At 47.0% G+C, this 21,783-nt stretch overlaps 2 protein-coding genes across 5 annotated transcripts in view; one reads left to right on the top strand and one right to left on the bottom strand.

Moving 5' to 3' along the window:
- LOC125951697 (dynein regulatory complex protein 1 homolog) overlaps positions 1–1,727 on the top strand; it is a 2,614-nt gene extending 887 nt beyond the window's left edge. Inside the window, exons 4-10 of the mRNA XM_049680676.1 lie at positions 1–88; positions 152–547; positions 623–809; positions 882–1,156; positions 1,216–1,319; positions 1,397–1,544; positions 1,611–1,727. The exon at positions 1–88 is cut by the window's left edge and continues 22 nt beyond it. Of these exons, the coding sequence (XP_049536633.1) occupies positions 1–88; positions 152–547; positions 623–809; positions 882–1,156; positions 1,216–1,319; positions 1,397–1,544; positions 1,611–1,727 (1,315 nt within the window). The remainder of the gene's footprint in view (positions 89–151; positions 548–622; positions 810–881; positions 1,157–1,215; positions 1,320–1,396; positions 1,545–1,610) is intronic.
- The window catches only part of LOC125950861 (zinc finger protein jing homolog), a 58,728-nt gene continuing 38,661 nt past the window's right edge, over positions 1,717–21,783 (bottom strand). For 3 of the 4 annotated variants that reach the window (XM_049679220.1, XM_049679219.1, XM_049679221.1), the window contains 2 exons: positions 9,219–9,402; positions 1,717–4,739 (listed from right to left, as the gene is read on the bottom strand). In XM_049679220.1, the coding sequence (XP_049535177.1) occupies positions 4,219–4,739; positions 9,219–9,402 (705 nt within the window). In that variant the 3' untranslated portion in view covers positions 1,717–4,218. Of the gene's footprint in view, positions 4,740–8,517; positions 8,950–9,218; positions 9,403–21,783 lie in introns of all 4 variants that reach the window. The other variant, XR_007468759.1, reaches the window with a different exon arrangement.

The following is a 21,783-nucleotide window of genomic DNA, read 5'->3' as shown; positions in this document are numbered from 1 at the left end:
GCAAAATGCTGCCAATTTCAACTGGAACGACGTGTACGCGAAGCGAGCCACCAACGAGCGCATCAAAGTTAAGCAAAAGAAGGAGCGGGTAAGAGATTGATCCATGGCCAGTGCTAATCGTCAATCATTAAAACCAATTCTTTTGTAATAGCTGCTTGCCAATCTGACGGAGATTGAGCAAATCGAGCTAGACTATGTGGAAACGACGCGCGCTACAAGAATCAAGCTCGACAAGGACACTCAGGCGCTCGCGATCGAGTTACAGAAGATCAAGACGAACACAACGCTCAACTCGGAGAAGCTGGACTACAGTTTTCAGGTTCTGAAGAAACGGGAGGATGAAAATTTGATGGTCAAGAATGCCCAGAAACGTCGGCTGGCGAAACTGCACGAAACTATCTTCACGCTGCGTAACAAACTGCGCGACACTAAGAGCACCTACTATATCGAGACGGAAAAGATGGCTAAAATGATCGAGAAGCTTCACCATAGCGTCGAGCATATTCACAGTAAACTTGAATGTTCCAAGAAGGCCTACGATAAGAGGGTATGTGCTGGGCGGGGATCGGAGGAAGATCGCGCCTTAAATACGGCTCATGCAAACAATTTTATCCCTTTGAAGGTGCGCTCCATTTGGAATATGAACCGGGATGAATGCTTCGAGATCATCCAGAGTATTTCAGCGATCGATAAGATCCTGGTCGAACAGCATCTCAACCGAAAGTGGGTGAACAATTTGAGCCTCATCTCTGAAGTGTTGCTGCAGTATGATCCATTGTGCACTCCGAAACTCCCTAGTACAGCAAGAAGTATGAGAATCTAAAGGATAAGAAGTGGTGGAGAATTTCGTTAAAGGCAATAATCCTGACTTTTTTTTTTAGCAAAACGCAGCCTTACAAGTGGAAAGGACGAACCATCGAACGATTTTCCTATGCTCGAGTCGCTGCTGAAACAAACGCGCTTTTTGAATGACAAAAAGCTAGATACGACCTTACAGGAACAGCAACTGGATAGCTGCGGACTGACGCTCATCTGCTTGGACAATGTACTGAACGCCCTCGGCATCCACAGCATTGACGGTATCCGTGGTCTGCAATCAACGCAACAGGCAGCACATAAGCTACCGTACGACGAAGAGGGTACTAGCTCGGGGGAGGTATGTTTTCGGATATTGAACGATGAACGGTCACACACACACAATATTTCCTTTTGTAGGCGTCCCAGACTGAAAAGGAGGATACGGAGCTGGGCAATAGGGCACTGACAACGTCGCGGGATCTACTAGCACTGAAGATGTTCTATCAGGACGATGATGAAACGTAAAACTCATATACGAATTACGTAGCACACGTGTTGCTCTGTAACTTCTCTTTACACTTTGTTGTTTCTTTCCTAGCGTTCACTCGGCGGGCGAACCAAAACCGGACACAAAACCAACCCTTACCGACACGCGCAAGTTTTGGGACTCCTTCAAGAACATCTTTTTGCCGACCCAAATCAAGATGTGGAACACAATGGAAGAAAGCTTGAGCAAGTATCTTCAAGTAAGTGTGCCTGATCCTGCGCGGATGTGGATGATACTTTCTACAATAAATTTGATTTCTTCGTAGGTTCTTCGCGAGCGGCAAACGCTTGATGAGGAGTGTAGCTTTCTGCGCAAACAGAACCAAGAGCTGCAGCATATAATGCAAAAGATGCTCATCAAACCGATGGGAGACGATTATTGATTTTGGTTGTAAGATGAGCGAGAGTTCTAAGCATAAGATGGCCTTTATGGGGACAATCTCCTCGATGAGTTCTGTGTAGTTTTCTCAATAAAATTTAGCTTTTTCTGTGCGATGTCTATAGCGAGTCTAAAATCTATTTATCCTTAAAGAAACAGCTTCACTGTCAGGTCAGTGTCAAACATTGCAGAGATCCTATTATCCTCATAAAAAAGTGATCAGACAACCACTATCGGCGTTTCCAGACCAAATACACTGTTTGCATAAAATGCATTAAGACTTTCTGTCGATAGATTTATTCTGTATACGGTTTATATGCATGTATATGTATAAAAAATACGCAATGAACGCGGGCTTGGAAAACTCGAGGTGAAACTAGAACCAACTGCTGCTCGTCCCAGGGACGCCTCGTAAAAGGGATACTACCAGGCGAGCTTCTCCCCGATGGGGCACATCGCCACTATCACTAAGGAAGATGGAATCAGAGATGGGAACAAACACACACACTCTACGTAGCAAAAACGGGACCAAAGTCATGGAGCAGTTAGAGATAAGTAGATTGTGAGGATAAGCCCGACAACAAAACACCGGACCACAACCTTGCTAAGGAAGCAATCTGGAAGCCGACGATAAGGCCTTTTAGAATTTGGCGATACTACTTTCTCGGCACTGCTGGCACTATTCCTTCTCTTGGGCTGTGGGCCAGCAGCTTGTGCTAGCTTGTGGGCACAATTTGGGCAGTTCCATGTTCGGTGCGACACGCACGCTTCACTCTTTCGTTTTCTCTCTCTATCGCTCTTTTGCTCCCTCTTTTTAGCCAGCTACTTAAAAATGTTTGCAAAACGTCCTAAGCACAATCACAATACAAATGGAAACGCGCGCATGTATAGCATATATTCGCCCAACCAGGCGGCAGACTACAGAGTTTACCTTTTAAATCGATGGATAATCCCTTTCGGTTTTTGTTACGTTTTTCTTTAATAAATGTCTTTTCAGTGTGCACGCGCATTCCCAATTCCTAGCGCGTCGAATAGTTATTCCTTGATTGATGGAGAGCGCCTATTACTCCAGCTGCTAATACGAGCAGATAAATTCAAACACAGTAGATCCACATTACCGGCCACCGGCTAAAACAGTTCTAGGGAGCTATGACCTTTCTACGAAATCCCCCCGTGGTTGATAAGCAGTATGAAATTGGTTGCATGTTGCCGCCGATACCTACTCCTCTCTAGCAGCAACCAACTACCGCCATCACCATCATTTGGACCACAGTTTACGCTACACATTTCGGCCTCACTTGTGTTCTACTTTATCTCGACTCGAGCGTTTACATGCTCGCTAATTGTTTCCGCGCCTTGCCGAATCTACCAAATTCTCTTGGTTCACTATACAATTCAAATTGCCTTACAAGAACAAAAACACAAACCTTACTTGCTAATGCTTCTTTCTTCATCTGCAGTCGCGCATACAATCCATCCATCTACGATAATAATGATAGCGTTATTCGTAAGAGTTATGATAATTAGCAACGGGTTTGCTTGCTTTTCTACTTGCACCCTTCCCTTGCACATCGGACACCGGTGTCCCAATATGCTGACTCTCGTGCTACCGGTACTGATCGGTGTGATTACTGCACACCACCAGCGTCATCGTCACCGTCGTCGTTTAGAACTCGCCTTTTCTCTCTGTTAAATAGTTTGCCAGCCTAGCGCCGGAATTCAATCACAATATTACCATAAAACTCTCTGTTATCGTCTCTTCTTCTCACCACGTTATCAACGATAAAAGAAAAGACGAGACCTGTCCTGTCGAAAAAGTACTTCCCTTCGTGATGAGTTTGATGCTGGGTAGTAGCCAGCTGATGGAAGCCACAATTCCATTCAGCAAGGACTGTCGAATGTATATTGAGGAATGTATGTCTATCAAGCCGGCATTGACTTGAACGGGACGACAATCCGATTCAGCGGGTAAGTCACAATAGTTATTTTTAAACAGAACCATTAATGTATGTCGAATGTGTTCGAGAAACAGGGAGTGGCATAGTGTGATGGACATAATGTATCGCAAAATTCCAAACAATCACCCTCAGAAACACCACTATCTTCAATCAGTACTAAAGAGTAATAGCTCAATGTAAGTATATCTGGGAGAACAATCCGCCTGGCGTAAGCAAAACAAAAGATCTGCGTTCAATCAAACCTTGCTATCGTATGCCCATCATATGACCAATTGTTAGATTTAAAAATACCGACAAAACACTCCTGACTACCACACAACACCACAGCACAGCTGCGAAAGGAGGTGTGCTTTCGTACGGAATTGAAAAGAAGAACCAACCTCCTCCTGCGTAAGCAAGCAGCAGTGGCAACTCTGCCGTCCCGACGTAACGTGGAAGGGAATGGGTTTCTAGATGTTTTCCGGCTCGAGGATGGCCCAATGGCCTTGCTATAGCTACGGGTATATACTCTGTACAATATGGGGGTTCTCGTCGACCCTAAAACAACAGATCCGTCACACGGGTTCCTTGGCTCCAGTTGACCGTCTGTTCATCCGAGGCCGGTTTGAGGTACTGAATGCTTTCGGGTTCACCGGTACCACCACACAGCAGTCCACCGCCAGCGGTACTGTCGGGTATGGCCGTATCACCGTTGAGCAACAGCGGCCCAATCCCCGCTGAGTCCCCGTTGTGACCATTGCTGTGCAGACTGTTGTTGTTGTTCGGTCGATCGAGTTGCTTCTGTGGATGGTGCCCCGGACCGAAACCGTTCCCGTTGGTTGCCGCTATGATGTGCTGGAACAGTGACGGTTGGTGAGCAGAATCCGCCCCCGTCGATGCTGATGTCACCGAGTGGGTATGACTACTGTTGCTGCTCGTAGTGTGGCTGCCATTCGAGGAGGAACCGGTACTGCTGGCCGTGCTGGCTGCCGATGGTGAGGGCGTGCGCGTTACGCCGAGCTCGAAGGACGTGTCTATGGCGGCTTTTACTGGAGTGTAACTTGCGAACGGTGCAGAACCTACAATGACACAAACGGAGATACATTAGAAACTGGCCATACAACTAAGGTCAAAACAGAAAGAAACATCAAAAGAGCGAAAAGAAAAAAATTAAAAAAATAAACATATTTGGACAAACATTTCGGTGACACGTCAGAGCATGCTAGATGATCTCCTTCTAGATAACGGACTCCGTTTCAAGTGAAAACACAAGTAGCCTAGGAGGAGGACCCACGCTGGTGCGGCTGGTGGTGCCACTACTCGTGACGTCGCTGGCCACCGATGGGTTTGCAAAGTAAATTCCCCCGACGTGATTCCCGTACGGTGCGGAATGTAGTGCCAACACTCCCCGGTACTCCGGGATCGGTGGATTCATCGTGGCTTTCACCCCGACACCGATTGGCACACGCTTTAGCACCGCACCGTGTCGCTGATGATGCTGTACCACCACCGGCGTCCTGCCGTTGGTGCCGGAGGTGTTGTTGCTGATCCGCTGCCGATTTGGCTCCGATTGACGGTTCTTGCGCTTCGCACCAGCTAAAGCACGCGGCGTATGGGAAAGAGGTCAGGTATGAGTAAAAGAACGAAATCGGCTCTCTTCTCGTGCTGGCCCCTTGTTGGCTCGACAACTATTTCAACTACGTGGCTGAGTCAAGCGCAGCTACTGCTGGCATAGCGGTGGAGCGGCCCCCGGCGAAGGAATTCCAGCACAAACGCGAGATTGTGATGTTAATGGATGTGTCTGAGGGGCTACAATTAAGTCTCTAGCTCGATTCTACGATAAGGAAAGATGAGGCTAAAGGAATCCATTATCAGGGAACACCCCTTGTATACCGAAAAGAAAGTGGCTCTTTGTCACCTTCACACGAATCCCCCCACTAGGCGCATGACTAGCTAGGTTCGCTAGTGGTTCGATCGGTTTTTGGGCCAGACGATTGAAGTAGAGGTGCTCACGGGCGGTCAAGCGGAACAACTAGGCCGACCCCGCTTCGGGATGCGCTCCACAGTGAACACATTTTCTCTCCCCAACAACCAACACCTGATGTGGCAAGTGGCAAAGCAGTCGGATTAGAACCTTTCGCCCGGCCACGAGAGATGTACACGAACCGCACCTCACCGGTAGAGGTCATCGTACTCGGTTCGGGTGCGCCGTTAGAGCCGCGAAACCGTTCCCGCATGCTTGTACCGGTTTTGGAACAACCAACGGTTGAAGGTGCGATTGAATCAATATTAATCTCAATAATGCGATAAATCATGTTCCCGCTGCCACCACAGCAACCTGCCAGCGGGTGGTTTGTGGTTCCAGCTGGCCGAGCATTGCCAAAACAATAGCTGCAAGTGTAGTGATGAAGAGAAGGAGTTGAGGTCTCTCCTTTAACTCATTACTTTAGACAGTTGGATGATTTCTTTTGCCACACAATCGCTGTTTTACGAAGATAACTCAAAAGGCTCAGCTGTAGTACAAGTGAGTGAGAGTCGTTTGCTCATCAGGTGATCTACTCTTGATGAAACTAAACTGTCTCCAAATGTCATCACGTCATGGATGGTCCGAGATATTTGCCATTTTCCCTTCAACTGAGGCTCTACGCAATGGAAAGCGATAGTTTTGCCGCCAGGCGCCGATACACACAGTAGCGCCTATGTTCCACACCACCTCTGTTTCACTTCCAGCCTTATTCTATTTTCTCTACTGGGCTGCCTCAAGGGCTAATACAAATATGCTCGCCAGTAGAGTAGAGGCCTGTGTCTGGGTCGCCACTCTCCTTTGCGTGCCTGCTGCCGTGCAGTGTTGATGCGCCGCGAAGGGAAAATTAGTGACCAATATAGGAGGAGAAAGAGAAACATGCTCCGGACCGCGCGCGCCTGCATACAGAGGCACATGGCCACAAGTCAGTTCACTTCGACTTGGAGTCTCAATTAAAATGCCGGACCGTGTGTGTGCGCTCATCTCAGACACGTGATTCCATCTGGTTGCATATTTGGACGCAGCCGCGCCTGCAGTTTGCCACAAATGGCGGTGAAAACTGTCTACTACTAATTGTCGAGCCCGATGACGGATGCAAGCATTGGACACAAAACTTGTTTCTATGGTGGATTAAATTTCTTTTGCTAACCCTGCACGAGTTTCGATTTTATATTTTATTATATTTCTTATAGTTATAGTTACCACGATTCGCGAAACCAATTCACTTCCATTCTCGCACAAGTATTTCTTGATTTGCGTTTTTTTATTAGCAAAATTTTCAAAAACAACACTGCGCTTCAATGCAAAAACACTTTTTGCTCACATTAACCCATTTTCTGCTCAGTTCGCGAAGACGAAAATGGATTAGTTATGAAGAAGCATTCCTAGTCCCCGGACTCCAACGGTGCTAATCTTCACGGAAAAGGTGTTTTCTCTTTCTAGAGCCCGCAATAGCCCTTGGCCCCTTTAACAATCTGGTGTAGAGTCTACTACCTGCTATTTCACCACCGATTGAAAGTGAAGATCGCAGAAAAGAGGCAGATCAGGGAAAACCCATCGATCAAAATCCGATTTTTCATCTATTGCGTAGCGTGGAACTGATAACCCTTCTACCAAGATGGACTTTTCTGGCAGTTGTTTGGCTGGGACGAGTGAAAAAAATATCATGCACGAGGAATGCAATTCTTGTTCATGATAAATCACTCAAAAGATACTGCAGCAACATGGACTACTTATGGTCATTTTGGTTTCACCAGAAGGAATAATAAAAAATGATTTTTTTTCAAACCTGTTACTGTATCATCAGACACAGTTAACCAAAATCAAATGAAGTGCCCCAACAGCACTTTCTCTGCACCAGCTCATCCACTCCTGGAGAAGCCAACGACACACCAGTGGTGTCGGCCCATTCATCTATAATCTCGTTTTCAAAATTGCCCATAAAAAGGAACATTAAAATGTAATCATCTTAAGATAGCATCGTTATGACACCACCGCCCGAACGACCACCAAACAACGTGCCACTGCTATTGAACTTCCCTTCACGCGGCAGCTGCAGCGGCAGCAGCAGCAAAGCCACAAACCGACGTCCGTCTTTTTATTACTCGCTAGTACAGTTCGGTAGTGGATTGCAACGCAATCATACGGTTTCGGATCAAATTGCAGTTGATGCAATAGTCAACACAATAGGCAAAGGCATTCTGGTTTCGCTCGAATAGCACGCCTTCCGTTCCGTGGTATCGAATGGCATCGATAGAAATCGAATTGTGTAACCAGGAGATGCTGATTCGCACAATGCATCGATCTTATCCTGAACCGGCTGAATTAGAGGAATTGTTCGTACTAGCAAAAAACCAGTTATAGCGCAGTTGTCACCTGAGATACTGGATTTTGTAGTTCTGCTTGAGAGCAGGAAGCGCTTGAACTGGAATCATGTCGTAAGAAAACCGCTTTGTTTTGAAATTGGTCGTAAAATACACGAATCTACAACATCTAACATGCTTGTCTATGAACATATGTTCCAGTACAAATGTAAACCCATAAGATCCGTTCATCTGCCTATCGACGTAAACACAAAACTGCATCATGTTCATGTCTGCCAACACGTGCAAGCGCATTAGCATTCACCGGAAGTCCATCCCGGTAGAATAAATATCAGGAAGAAAATGTTAGTCTAATTCTTTGCTGACAATGCATCATTGGGAGCCAATCGTTTGGTGAAGAGACAGCGAGAGAGAGAGCATGTTAAAGTTTCTCAGTGTTATAAACATTAAAAAAGAAGCATTTACAAATAGAGAGTAAGAGAAAGAAAGGATAAGAAATTACGTGCTTACCGAATCACGAAGGTATCCCGGAGTTTAGGTCTAGCGGGATGGAAGGACAGAGTGATAGAGACGCGCGAGCGCGCGCGCGCACGCGTTTGTGTGTTTGATGGTTTGGTGCATGCGTTTAGGGCAAAAGAAGGGCGCCGAACGACAGCCACCACGTGATCGAGGAGCAGAGGGCAGGCCGGCATAATGAGACCGTTTAGCAGCAAGAACGAAACGATTAACCGATTTTGTAGCTGATGGTGGTGCTGTTGCAGTTGTTGTTACTCTAAACACTGGCTTCAGTTCCAAGCCACGGACACAGCGCTGCGCACCTCTAAACTCATTTTTTACTCAGCCATACTCTACTCAGCATGTACACTACCTACTACAGGATATCATACTTGGTGGAGGAACCAAAGGTGTGTACGAGCGTGCGGTTGTGTGCCAAATTGAAGTCTACAGAAAGGACGGGAAATTGGACGGAAGTGGCAAGCAGGGCAAGTAGTCATGGAGCGGGAGAAAGAGAGAGAGAGGAATGAAGGAAGAAAAAACAAAATTTTTGGTTTTACGAAACGAACTACGGACATTATGGTTCTGAACGTAAATGATAATGCATGGAGTGACACTGGGGCACAGTGTATCAAGCGAAATGGCGATCGAATGAAGGAGGATAGGTAGTGGCCTCAATGGGTGGGGAAGGAGACCTGACTGACCGCGGAACTTACCGAGTGGCACCGATGAAAGAAGTTTGTTGCTGTGCGAAAGGAGTCCGTTGTCGGAGGTGAAGGTACCAGCACCGGCACTCTCCGGACCACTGTCCGCGTCATCAAAACCGTTCGTCTCGAGCAGTGACGTCTCCGAAGGGTACTCGTACGTCGACGTGAGCGAATCATCGAACTGGATTTTGAACTGAAATGGAAAAAGGGGAATAATCGAATTAGATTCAGTTTAAGTAAGAACATAGTTAGCAGTTTCCACTGTTTGTTTATCCGTACAAAAAAACTCCAAACAAACCGACCAGCCATACATACACACAATCAAGCAACGGAAAACAATTTCCAAATTTTCCAAATACAATCGCTTTGAGCAAACAACTGTTGGATGATCACCACACCACCACCACCGTTCGTATGTGTTTGCCCCTCGGTAGGGGCAATGCTGTTTTCAATTTCTAATATTTATTAGCGTCGAACGGCGTCGTAATGGCGTCGATGGACGGCGGTTCCACACACACGTTTGGGGGAGGTTACATGCGTTCGATTGCAGGCGGAACATCAACATGAACCCACCACCTTCTCGGGGCAGGCAGCAGGAAGGAAATGTACACTCCACCACACTCTGAGCGATTGCTGTAGGTGTGCCCCGCTTGATGGGCGGAATGTGGGTCGCGAAAAGTAAAAATTATAACAACACACTCTCCCCCGCTCCTTCTTGCCTTCCCTCTTTGCAGAGCTTTCTCATCTCTCATGGGCCACGATGCTCGCACGATGAGCCATTCGCGATTCCCGCTGTGTTTGTTGGATGAAACCGCGAGCTGACGAGCAGAACTATGAGATGAAATGCTAGTGTATGTGTGTGTGTGTGTGTGTGTGTGTGTGTGTGTGTGTGTGTGTGTGTGTGTGTGTGTGTGTGGAGGGGGTACGATGTAACACTAACCATGCTCCCGGTGTTTAAACACAATATTGCCCTTCCTCCCCAAAAAAGGGTCAGCAGCATAATGTTGCATCAAGCTCAATTGAACCGGTGGAAGGGCGGGCGCGAGAGGGCCACCACGGCGGCGTCATATTGCGAGATCGAGGCACTTCCGGACGCATGCACGCGCGCATTGTGCTGGCACAGCACATCATAACCAACCTCACACCAACGTCACCCCACGCGGTGGTGGTGTAGTGATCACGAACATAAAACGGGTGGTGTATGTCCAGTGGGTAGTAGTGGTGGTCGTTTGTAGAGTTTTTTTTTCGGCAACATACAGAGAGCACAAACCATAGTAGCACTACACAACACTACAAACACCCCATGTGCCTCAGTCACGCCACGGTGCACACTTCGTGATGGGAGTAGATGCAGGAGGACGTCGGGGCGGGTGTTTTTTTGGGGGGCTACTGACTGATGTTGCTTACACTACGTGTACTCTCTTCGGTTGCCAGTGTTGTTGTTATGCGCTCATCATTATAAGCTATCAAAACATTATTTACAACGCGGACGGATGAACGCGTGGAGGTTTGGCTGACGTTCCGGATGACGCTCTCCTATGGTTTTGGGGGTTGGCTATTGAAACGCGCAACCCCAATCTCTCCAGCTGAGCTCCATCGATTCTTGTAGCAATTTCTAGCACTTGTGTACTGAACGATGCGTCTAGAACCGTAAATAGAAGCTCTAGAGGAAGAAACAGGCTTGAGCAATACGAAACGGAATTTTAGACAAACGGCGAACAGCAAGAGAAGCGAAATATTTCAATATTTACATATATTTTATGAAAATCCAACTTAAACTCATTCTTTCTCTCTCTCTCTTTCTTCATCGCTTTGATGACACACACCAAACAACTGATGAATTCTACAAGTCGGTCGTCCTTAATTGGCTCCCGCATTATTATTATATTTTCGTTTTCGGTACTTTTATGTCACCGACATTACCGCCGACAGTAGCAATGGAGAATGTGGTGTGCGCATCTCGCTCGGCGGAAGTAATAAATTATAGCAATTTCGCGTCGCAGCACAGTTTAGCATGGCGGCGGTGGCAGTTGGGGTGTTCTGCTGCCCCACAGGACGTTCTCCCGGCGGAGATGAATATGCGACAACAGTGGCAGTGGACGACAGCGAAATGATCACGTTGCTAGATGGACAGTTTTGCGCACTAATTTAAGAGTGATTTACGCCGGGCAACTTTTGATGCACTTTCCAGTTGCTGTCCTCTGCCCTGTCTTCGTTCGAGTTCTTGAGTCCATTTTGATCTTAATGCTCTGTCTAAATATGAAACCAGTTCGTAGCAGCTATAGAATCTCTTGACCGTATTCCGAATATCAGTAAGCTTGCTTTACCAGATGGACTCTCGTGAAGGTAACCTTCCGAAAACTTACTAATTACAGCAATTGTCACACTGGGACCTTCCGGCACAAATGAATCTAATGAGCGAGGTGGTGCTAACTTAGCCCAACTCCAAAAAGTTAAATATAACGCTCAACCATTCGCTTCGCAGTAAGAATGCTACACTTCCAACCGGTGTTTCATCAATTCTACCAAATTGCGTCATTCAGAGTCGAAGTTTTGCCGACCAGAAACCACCCAAAAGTTCATCCAACGGGTACCACGCTTCTTCTTCACACAATTCACAAGATCCTCCCTCCCATCGGTGGATTGTGTGACTTCAGTTAACCAAAAAGGGAACCACGACAATTAAAAACGTTTTAGAACGAAAGGTTTCCCCCCTTTGGTTTAATCCGATGCAACCGGATTTGAGGTAGAGAGCCGGTAAATGGGGAAAAAGTGCTAAAATGAAGTGCTTTAATCTCTACTTCCCCCTAACCAGATGGAGGGGGCAGCAATCGAGTTACAACAAAAACTAGTGCACCGCAAAAGAGACAGACACCATAAGCCGCACTTCCCCCCTTCCGGGATGAGATGGAATGGGATGGGAATTAATTTGCCAAGCGCAGCTTTTGGCCGGTTGGTGTTGGTTTTGTTTTGTTTGTTTTTTTTATTAAGCGAAAGCATCATCATTGTACGACGCTAAGACGGATTAGCACCTATAGCTTATAAATTGACCACATCATCCAGTTTTTATAGCTATATTTGATTACTTTGTGAGCTACTTTTATCCAGGGACATTGTCTGTTGTTGTGTGTTCGCGAAATACCACACAGATAGCCAGCCAGTCCCGGCACACAGCCTCAGGAGCTCGATAAGTAACGAAACATGATTTCATATTTTGTTGAACCAACACAGGTTTGAAGAGATTTACAGAAGGAGGATGCTTGACCACTTGTCTGGAGAGATACTTGGCAATTTAATGGTCAATAATTGCGATTTGTTATTATTTTCAACAGAGAAGATCCTACTACCACACAAATGGCTGACATGAAACGCACGCATTCGTTGGGTACCACACGCAGGTGCAAACCGCTAATAAAGCTCCTTCGCCATGTTTTCGCGATATTCGCATGCGTATGCCAATTCCGGACGACACACTCCAAGAGAAACCCACCTGCTCTCGAATCGTTAGAGAAATCACGACATCTGCCTTAATTTTCTACACTAACATATCATGAAAAGAGCAGTTTGAACACAAAAAGCTCAACTTGACGTAGCATCAGCAATGAGTACAAGCCTTTTGCTGGAATGCCATCACTCTAACGGAACTCACTTCGGTAGAGTAGTGTGCCCCGGATGTATCCCGTAATTTGCGCAGCAAACGGATCATTTATTCAAACAACCTGTCTCTCTATCCCGGATAGAAGCTACCGTCGCGTTCCCTGCTTAACATGGGAAAGCCCTGCCCTGGCTACTAGCTGGCCTAACCACCGTAGCTAATAGTAGATTGATGTAGTAAGCAAGAAGACAGAAAAAGCAGCTGACCAACCGGTGGGCGATAAAATGCACCCCCAGAAATCGAAAGTAACCAATTGCATCTCGGTGGTAACAAGGTGTGGAAAATGGAAACTGAAGGGTTAACATTTTCCTTTTTCATCACGCCACATTTTCACACAAACCTTGGCGCTGAAAATGTGCAAGACGAATTGTGATTCTCTCTATTGTTGCATTCGATATTGACGATCCATTACCTCAGGGCTATCTCTTCGGGGCGCCTAGAAAATTGGCCAAAGACAGTGACAGCGTGGAGTGAGATGAATTGAGAAACAATCCAACGGAATTACCAATCACAAGACAAGGAGATGGCGTGCAGCAGTAGCAGCAACCGCCCGGTGCTCTGGATCGCGCGCCCCAGGTAGCACGTGGAGTGTAATTGCAGAGTACGTGTCGGACACCTGGCCATTTCGATCAAATGCACTTGTGGTTCCGGCAACGCTGGTTGGTACGACATTGAACAACTAACCTTCTATGCTTCTCGGACCAGAACCTTCGCCATCACTAACCACTGCGAGGGCCGCTGTCTACTTTGATTGTGACAAGCCAAAGCAAAACAGGGCAGCCTATTCTCATTCAACCGGTCTCCACCACCAGCCGCTATCAGAGTAGACTTTGCGCAGTAGAAAAGCGGTAAGGAAAACCCTTTGTGCAAATGGAAAACCAATATCTCTGACGCATGACGGGTGACGGAGGTGGCGGTATCCATCGTGGGGACTACGGTTGTAAGAAGGAAGAGGAAGCTGCTCACAACACCGCTAGCGCACACGTCGTGAGCTTGAGAATGGTGGAAAACTGGCGAAGAGTAAAAAGTGGAAAAAAAGGAAAATTGCATTACGTACGCCACCCACGCCACACGTCTGCAGCATGTCGGTGTACGGACGCCTTCACCTTCCTACGGTTAAAAGCGAAGCTTGCCCGTGCTGGTGGGCAGAAGTAGGCAGACACTTTTCATTGTTGAAACGGGGTGAGCAGGCGGTGGCAACGTTGGTTTGGGGTGGCGCTTTTTACTATTGATACAGTGGCCAATACCTCGTGAGTCATAGGTCTGTGTGTGTGTGTGCTGTATAGGGTGGAACTAGCTGTGAGGTCGAACTCGGGCTGCACCGAGAAGGTGGTCGATGGTTGGGTTTTGCTGCGAAGAGAATCGCAATTCTGTATATACCCCCCCCCCCCCCTCCCACCCTAGGCTATGTTAGTCCGATTTATTGCTCAATATATCGGTGCCGTGGTGGTGCATGGAACTGCACTTTAACTACTCTGCGGTGGTGCGCTGAATGAATGTGTCCCTTCCCGTGGTTGGTATCGACGGTGCACTTAGCCAAATAGTGTTCGCGACACCGAGCGATAAACCAGGAAAGTAATGAGTGCAGACGACGTTGGCAACCGGCGAATGGTCGTTGCTGTACTTTTGCTTACGATTTGATAGTTTTACGGTGACCTTGTCGATTGCCAAATACAGCTTGACCTCACAGACCAAGTATCAATGAAATGAACGAACTAACAATCATCAATTTAAACAATCTTTACAGATTGGTACATAGCATTGGTTATTTGTACTACAGTACTTAAATTGTGCTACAGCATTTAAAGCTATTCTATACTAATTGTACTACCTGCTATTGCCAATTGAAAACTGTTGAATACTCCAATCAACCGAAAAACACAAACAATTGTCAATCGAAGCTATTGTCTGGTAGTACTTGCCACGAGTTTACATCACATTCTACTGCATCTTGGGCAACCACATCTGATCTGCTCTGGCAGAACATTGTCGTCCATTCCGTTTAAAGACGAGAGTTTTGAATGGGTTTTCTGTGCCACATTGTCACAAATCCTTGCACGCCACGAGACCCTCTCCAAACAGAGCTGGACATCACGACGGCGACAGTCGTCGAAACGGCGCAAGCAAGCGTATTATGCAAAATCGACATTGAAATGACGGCTTTTGGTGGGGACGGGGGACGACGACGAGCTAATGTCGCGCTTGTTTCCAGACACCGGCAAAAGGGCAAACAACAAAACAAACAAAATTCCTGCTGAGCGAGCATTGTTTTTGAACCGATTTTTTTTTCTTTCCCTTTCCCAAGTCGTGATCGCTCGCTGCTGCTCCTTACTCACTCATTTTGTACGGTTTTCCCTCCCGGGCCCAACTTTTTTTTATGCAACGCGTCTGGACTGCACATGTCACACAGTGCTGCAGTCAGTCAAGCTTCAATCCTCTCCCTCACCAACCCCACTCGCGTGTCTTCAGTTTCCCTTCTGCTGCTTGAAACACAAAGAAAAACGACGAAGACGACGACTGGACGCGCTGCATCATGCGCTGATGGTGCGGCGCGTGTTGAGAGATTTCCGGAGGCATTTCGTCGTTCGCCGAGCGAGTTCGCGGTGCCTTCTCTTCCTCCTGCTTCGCCTCAAGCGATTCTGCATCTTTCCTGCCAGCACTGACGGCACGAATGACACACGATACACTGCATGGTCGCGAGTCGCCAGAAGGAGGTGTACCGAGAGTGACACCGCCGAATGCACGGCAAAGAAGAAAAGAAAACCATTTTTGTGTCCGTCACGCAAATTACGCCCGTTTCGCGGCGGGGGGGAACCGGCCAGACTGATCGAGCTCGATTTGCATGACCGAGCAGCAGCAGCACCGGGAAGGAAGTATGGTCGATTTATTGTCGCGCACAATCAACCACTTTTTCCAACCCAAGAGAAGGCTCGCCATATTCGCTTGTTTGTGCTCGTTCCTGGTACGACCCTCTTGCACTTTCTTCTGAAGTGAGCCACTTTTGCGTTTGATTCCCTCCCGAAAACAGAAAAAAAAACTCCAAGTAAAGACAAGATAGGAAACGTGCCGGTTTTGGCCGGTTATTTAAAAAATCAATACACGTCCAGGGGCCACATGCGGCACCGGCCTTCTCCAGGTGGCCTCTTTTGAATGGGGAATGATGAAGCCAACTACGAAACAGGTATGCGACGAAGTCCAGACGAAGACAGTACTCAACGGACAACTGATGATCCAATTTGACCGGAATCGTTATGTGGTACAAAAATAATATGCTTTCTCCAATGGCAATGTATTTTTTCACTGGCGGCAGTGACATCACGCAGCAGATGTCATCGGTATTCTGTGTTATTCAACCGTTTGTTGTTACAAAACGGAATGTGCCATTACTTTGATTTATGATCTAATATGTTCCTCGTATTTGATGGAGTATTTGCGCAACCGTCCAGTCTTCTATATAGAAATGGACACATACAAGAATTCTTGCGAAAAACGAAAATCAATATTAATAGCCTCAATTACGTCAATATTAATATATCTGAAAGTATACACGCTTAAGGACATTTCATATTAAGCAAAGACAGCGAGTGGTCTCGCCTCTAGAAGATAGATGAATGATATTAGCTTGCTTATTGGAACCGCCATCCATTCACCTTCCCAAATATGTAAGCGGCGAAGAGGCGTAGGCGAGATCTGTGCGCCGGATAAGGCGACATTGGCTTTTGGACGACTACCACTTGTCGCACAGAACAACGCAGGCATCATAATCAACCTTACACCGCACCTCAAGCCACGGTTTTATGACGAACCCGTATAGGCGCGCGCGTGAGAAGCACAAGCCCACTCAGCACGCAATCTTGAAGATTGACCGTGCACCGGGGACGATCCTAGCGGTAATAAGCCCAATGAACGCTTAAGGTCATAGCTCGTTTTCAGGAAACTGACCGTCAATCTGGTTGGAAGTGGAAGAGTGGATGGTTGCTGGGTAGCGTTATCCGGCATCACGCGACGTTGTTCGGCAGCAGACCGAACTGAGGCTGAACTTGACCTTAGCCAATGTGGCGGACGAATACGACTAATCATTGACACTGACGTACGAAGTGGGCAGTCAATTAGGAACAACTTCACCTGCAACTGTCTTTCGCGGGGCCTTGAATGGATACGTAGGACTACATAGGTCTATTAGCATTGAAGATGAAACGCCAAAAAGACAGTTCTACGCAACTGAAATGATGGTAACTGAAGCAAATTGAATTGTAGCTTTCCATAAGAATGTTGAGTTAAAGTTGAGCTTGAATGCCCCTTCAATTCACTTTTGTTTAAATGAAAAAATATTCTTTTCAATCCCCTGTCCTTAAACTCTTCTCTTCTTATCGATGATTTTTTCATTAAAGTACAAAGAGATTTTGGAACACGCTTCCGAAACACACACGAGCTTCCACGAATAGCCTTTCCCACGGCTACCAGTGTCAACATTTGTCATTCTCGCAGCATGCGTTGCATCGCCTGAAATTGATTTTATCTTTCAACCGACGCTACATCCATGCCCACGAACTTGAACACAAAATGTTTCTTTTGTGACATTTGACCCAGAGCCCTCTACGTCAGCTGTGTTGTGTGTCCCATTCAAAGCTACACTCGAACTTGTTCCTTCCAACCCATCAAGAGTGCATCAAACTTTGATGAACTCAGAGGTAAGGTTAGAAGGCGGAAAAAATGTGAAATAAACGACAAACGAACGCGTCAACATGGCCACAGCTGCACCGAAAATGTGTATGCAAAATTATTCCGCCTTCTTCCAAATTCGACTGACTGCTCTGCCCACACAGATGCATAAACGGGGAAAGGGTTACTATCTGCATCTCAGCAGTCCTCGGACGCGTTACGAGCACAACATTTTAAGCTTGTTCTCGCAACCACCCCGACGACAACTGTTCAAAAGCAGAAAAAGGAATATTTCAAAAAGTGTACCTTGACGGTCATTACTGATTTACGCGCTCAACTGGCGAATGGCGAAATGCAAGTTACAATTAGCATTTATAATGCATTATCCTTTCGGACTGAGACTCACGGTAGGGCAGTGGCATTATCAACTTCGTTTCGTAACTCGCAATTCCCTCGTCATCATCATTAGCGTCTTTTAGAGTGTAATGATCACCCTTCGCCGCCACCTCTATTCAGTGGCTAACAATGAATAAGGCAAGCGTTGTAGTCAGATTGAGGTAGAACCAGAGCAGGAACTGCTGTAGCTCAAGGGGGGTGTAGCATAAATTGCACTTTTCCATTATTTGCATAACGTTGTTCCTTCGTGCTGTATCGGTCCCACCTACTGGCACCAGATCCCCACGCAAATGTGAAGCGCTCTGACAACCCGTGTGTGTGTGTGTGTGTTTGTCTGGTCAAATTCCTATCTCTGTCCCAGGAGCTTTATGTTGGTTCCTCTTGGCCCGTCGAGAGAAAGTCATATGCTTCTGGTGGCATTGACTTTACTGTTCAGGCTTGCTTCCTCTCTTTCGCCAGGAAAGTACATTGTAAAGTCGTAAAACCATCCCTCCCCCCGGGAACCATGATTAATGTAATCCATATTGCCGTCATCCTGTGATGATGGCATGCTCTGGTTCTAGCTGTGCATTATGGCTTTACACAAAGCCAAGATGGAAGGATTGGTACCCTTGCTGCAGCATGCTGTAGATTGCAGCAGGTTGTGGAGAAAACACCGACAGTGATGAATGTCATATCCAATGCACCACCATGCATGTTCTCCATCATTGTCCATCACCGTTTCCATGCTACAGCAGTTTGGCCGGGAACAAGCAGAACAGTAACGCTAATGCTCCTGAATGTTATATATGCGTATTTGATGATGTGTTTCCAGTGGCCAAACGCCATAATGCTTGCGCTGAACACCATAACGCTTCAAAAAAAATGGCGAAGTAAAGTTAGTATTTCAATCTCTTCACGATCTTCGTTGCACATATCGTGCTAGTTGATTTGGAGTGCAACTTTAAGACATTTTTAGGACAATCATCCCTCAAGGATTCTATCGGCATGTAGCGAGTATACTTAGCAACTGATCTGGATGAGCGTTCTCTGGCAGCTTACCTGGAAAGGAAAAGAAAAAGAAAAAAATATTAATCAAACCATTCTGAACTATATCACGTTTACAAGTTATCTAACATTCAGTGACGAAAGAGTCGTAATCGAAACATTGCAGCTACATAAATTGTGAAACGCAACCACAATTCGAGATGTGCACACACATGACACTTTACCACCGGCGCTTCAGCGCCACTGTTTATCGATCGTGATCCGTTTAAGTAAATAACCGACAAACACACGGAAATGGGCGCTTCCCAGCAACAATGATACTGCTGCTGGCACACATCATGATGCAATCAAGGTTTCGAAAAATAAAAAAGACCTTTCTTTCATGAAGTGCCCCACCCGGGCATGCCCTAACGGTCAGTGTGGCCAAACAAACACACTCGTTGCTGCCGGTAAGCCGCGTGCCCTGCCTTCCGATACCGTGGCAGGACGATAAGCCTTTTAATCAAATTAAACCACGATTAATTTATGTAAGCTGCGTGATATAAATTGGGAAGGTATTTGCGTGGCCACGGCACGTATTATTTGCTCCTCCAACTGGACACTCCCACCAGTCTCTGCTGCATTACATGTACCATGTACATGCACTCGCTCGGTGGTGCGCACTTCCGCATATGTTGTACGGATTTGGGTTTTCGACAAACATTCGAGAAGCCCCGCGGTCGCCGCCGAATCGTCCACGATGTCGAGTGAAGGTAAAATTCAATTACATTCCCCGCCGGACAACAAAACCCCTCTCTCCTCGTTCCAATGTATGTAAGCGTACCACCCAGCGCTGGTCTCCGATCGGAACGGTATTCCCACCTAAAGTATGCGCCACCCGGCAATGCACATACAAAAAAGCGCCAAACCGAATCGAAGTGATAAACTGCACGATAGCGCACTGCATTAACAGTGGGGCCGTCACCGAATCGAATGGAGAGATACTTCCGTGACCAATACACAGGTTACACGCAGCGAAATGGTGGAAATTGGTGTATAGCAAAGTACGTGCCAGGGCGCCACTTTTTCAGCAATCACCAGTGGACCAGGGACGTTTGTTAATACACCGAAGGGGGGTGGTGGGTGTCCTACAGCGACTGGCATAAGATAAGGCCATTTTTTGCTAGCTACTTTCAATAGTAGTCAGCTGACCACACGGTACCATTTCCTGCTTGTTAAAACCCATTTTTTCCCTTTTCCAGTTCCAGTTCCTCCAGCAAACGAATTGCATTTGTCAGCTCGTGGCAGACACGTCACGTCACTCAGTCAGTGGGGCACAGGCGATGGAAGGCATGTGTGTGTGTGTGTGTGTGTGTGTCTTAATGGAAAATTGTTTTTCTCTCTCTTGCTCCTAAAATGTTACTACTTCTGTGAACTAATTCCTTTTGCTCCGGTTGCACCGGCGTCATCCTGAGGTGGGAAGGGGTCGGAGCAGCTAATTCGGCTCTTTGCCCCGTCCGTGGACAACACGTTTTCGCGATTTATCACACCAAACACCAGCCGGAGCCGTGAGTGAGTGTTAACGGGGATGCATGCAAACTGGTTTTCTTTTTCGCCTTTTTTCGTGCCACAGTAAATTCCAACCCATTTATAGCAGCTATGTCAAAGAGAGTAGTGTCCATTTCGTGGCACGGCCACGGGTGATAAAGGAAGGAAGGAAGGAAGTAGCGGATCGACCGACCAGATGTTTCTTTATTGCTGGCATCAAATGTCAAGTACACGCGTAATCGCTTCTGCTGTTTGCTACTGCAATGCGCGAATTGGATAACAAATGGTTAACAGGCGCGAGTTGGCAGGGAAAAAGCTTGATTAACGAGATAAAAAAAACATAACTAGCACACAGCAAGCGGGAAATTATGGAAAACGATCCCGAAAACAGCAAGAAAATGGGATACTAGAGCTTGGAATATTGTCGACCAAATGGCGAAAGATCAAACTGTATCAAATGGTAATAGAACGTTACAAACACGGCGGCACCCCGTCCGTAAGCTGCTGCGAGAAAGAATTTAGGTCAAACCCGGTGTGGTGGTGGATCAGTGGAATGATTTATCGTTTTCTAACACCCCGAGGAGAAGGACGTTGATCGGCACAATCCGACCGAGTCCAACACGGCCCCGGGACTATCGGTTATCGTCGCCAATTAAAGCCGACCGACAGAGAGAAAGTAAACCCAGGGGACGCACCGATTTCAAAGGGATGAGCGACAGCGTTGTGCTCACACAGGAGAAGAAGAAGCACGGGCCAACACTCCCTCTTGGGGGTAGGGTGCTTCGCGATCACTCTTGACCGACGCAAATTGGTCCGTGGGGAGATGCCGACCGGAGGCTGAAGCGACCGAACCAGGGCTCAGCACCAGCGAGCCAACCAGGGAGAGAAAAGAATCCGAAATTACAGTTAAGATGCCGTGACTGCAGCAAGGGGCCCCGTAGTAGTGTAAGTGGTGCTTCTCCAGAGCTAATCGACGCCGTGCAAATCTTGAGATCTGTGCTGTGCGAGAACGCGATGGACGAAAAACCTGAAATGCTTCACGCAGCGAGACTGTTGTGCAAGACACGAACCCCGAACACGAACACGTGTCTAGGGGTGTTTGAGTGTCTCTTTGACTTCTTTTGCATATAGTTTTGTTTGTAGTAATCTGCAAACTGCCGTGCAAAAATGCTGCCACGAGAAGGGGGGTCTCATGCTGGTGTTTACTTCTCTCGTTCTACTTCGCGCGATCAGCGATCGCACTGTCCATCTGGCACGCATTGCGTTGGTCATTTCAAAACGCACAAAATTCTCACACAGGGTCGTAGCGCACGCATCGGGCATGAAACGGGTTGATAATTCCTTTAC

Source organism: Anopheles darlingi, chromosome 2 (assembly GCF_943734745.1).
Source record: "Anopheles darlingi chromosome 2, idAnoDarlMG_H_01, whole genome shotgun sequence".
Classification (NCBI taxonomy): domain Eukaryota; kingdom Metazoa; phylum Arthropoda; class Insecta; order Diptera; family Culicidae; genus Anopheles; species Anopheles darlingi.
Note: the sequence above shows the minus strand (reverse complement) of the source record. Positions and strands in the feature narration are given on the sequence as shown.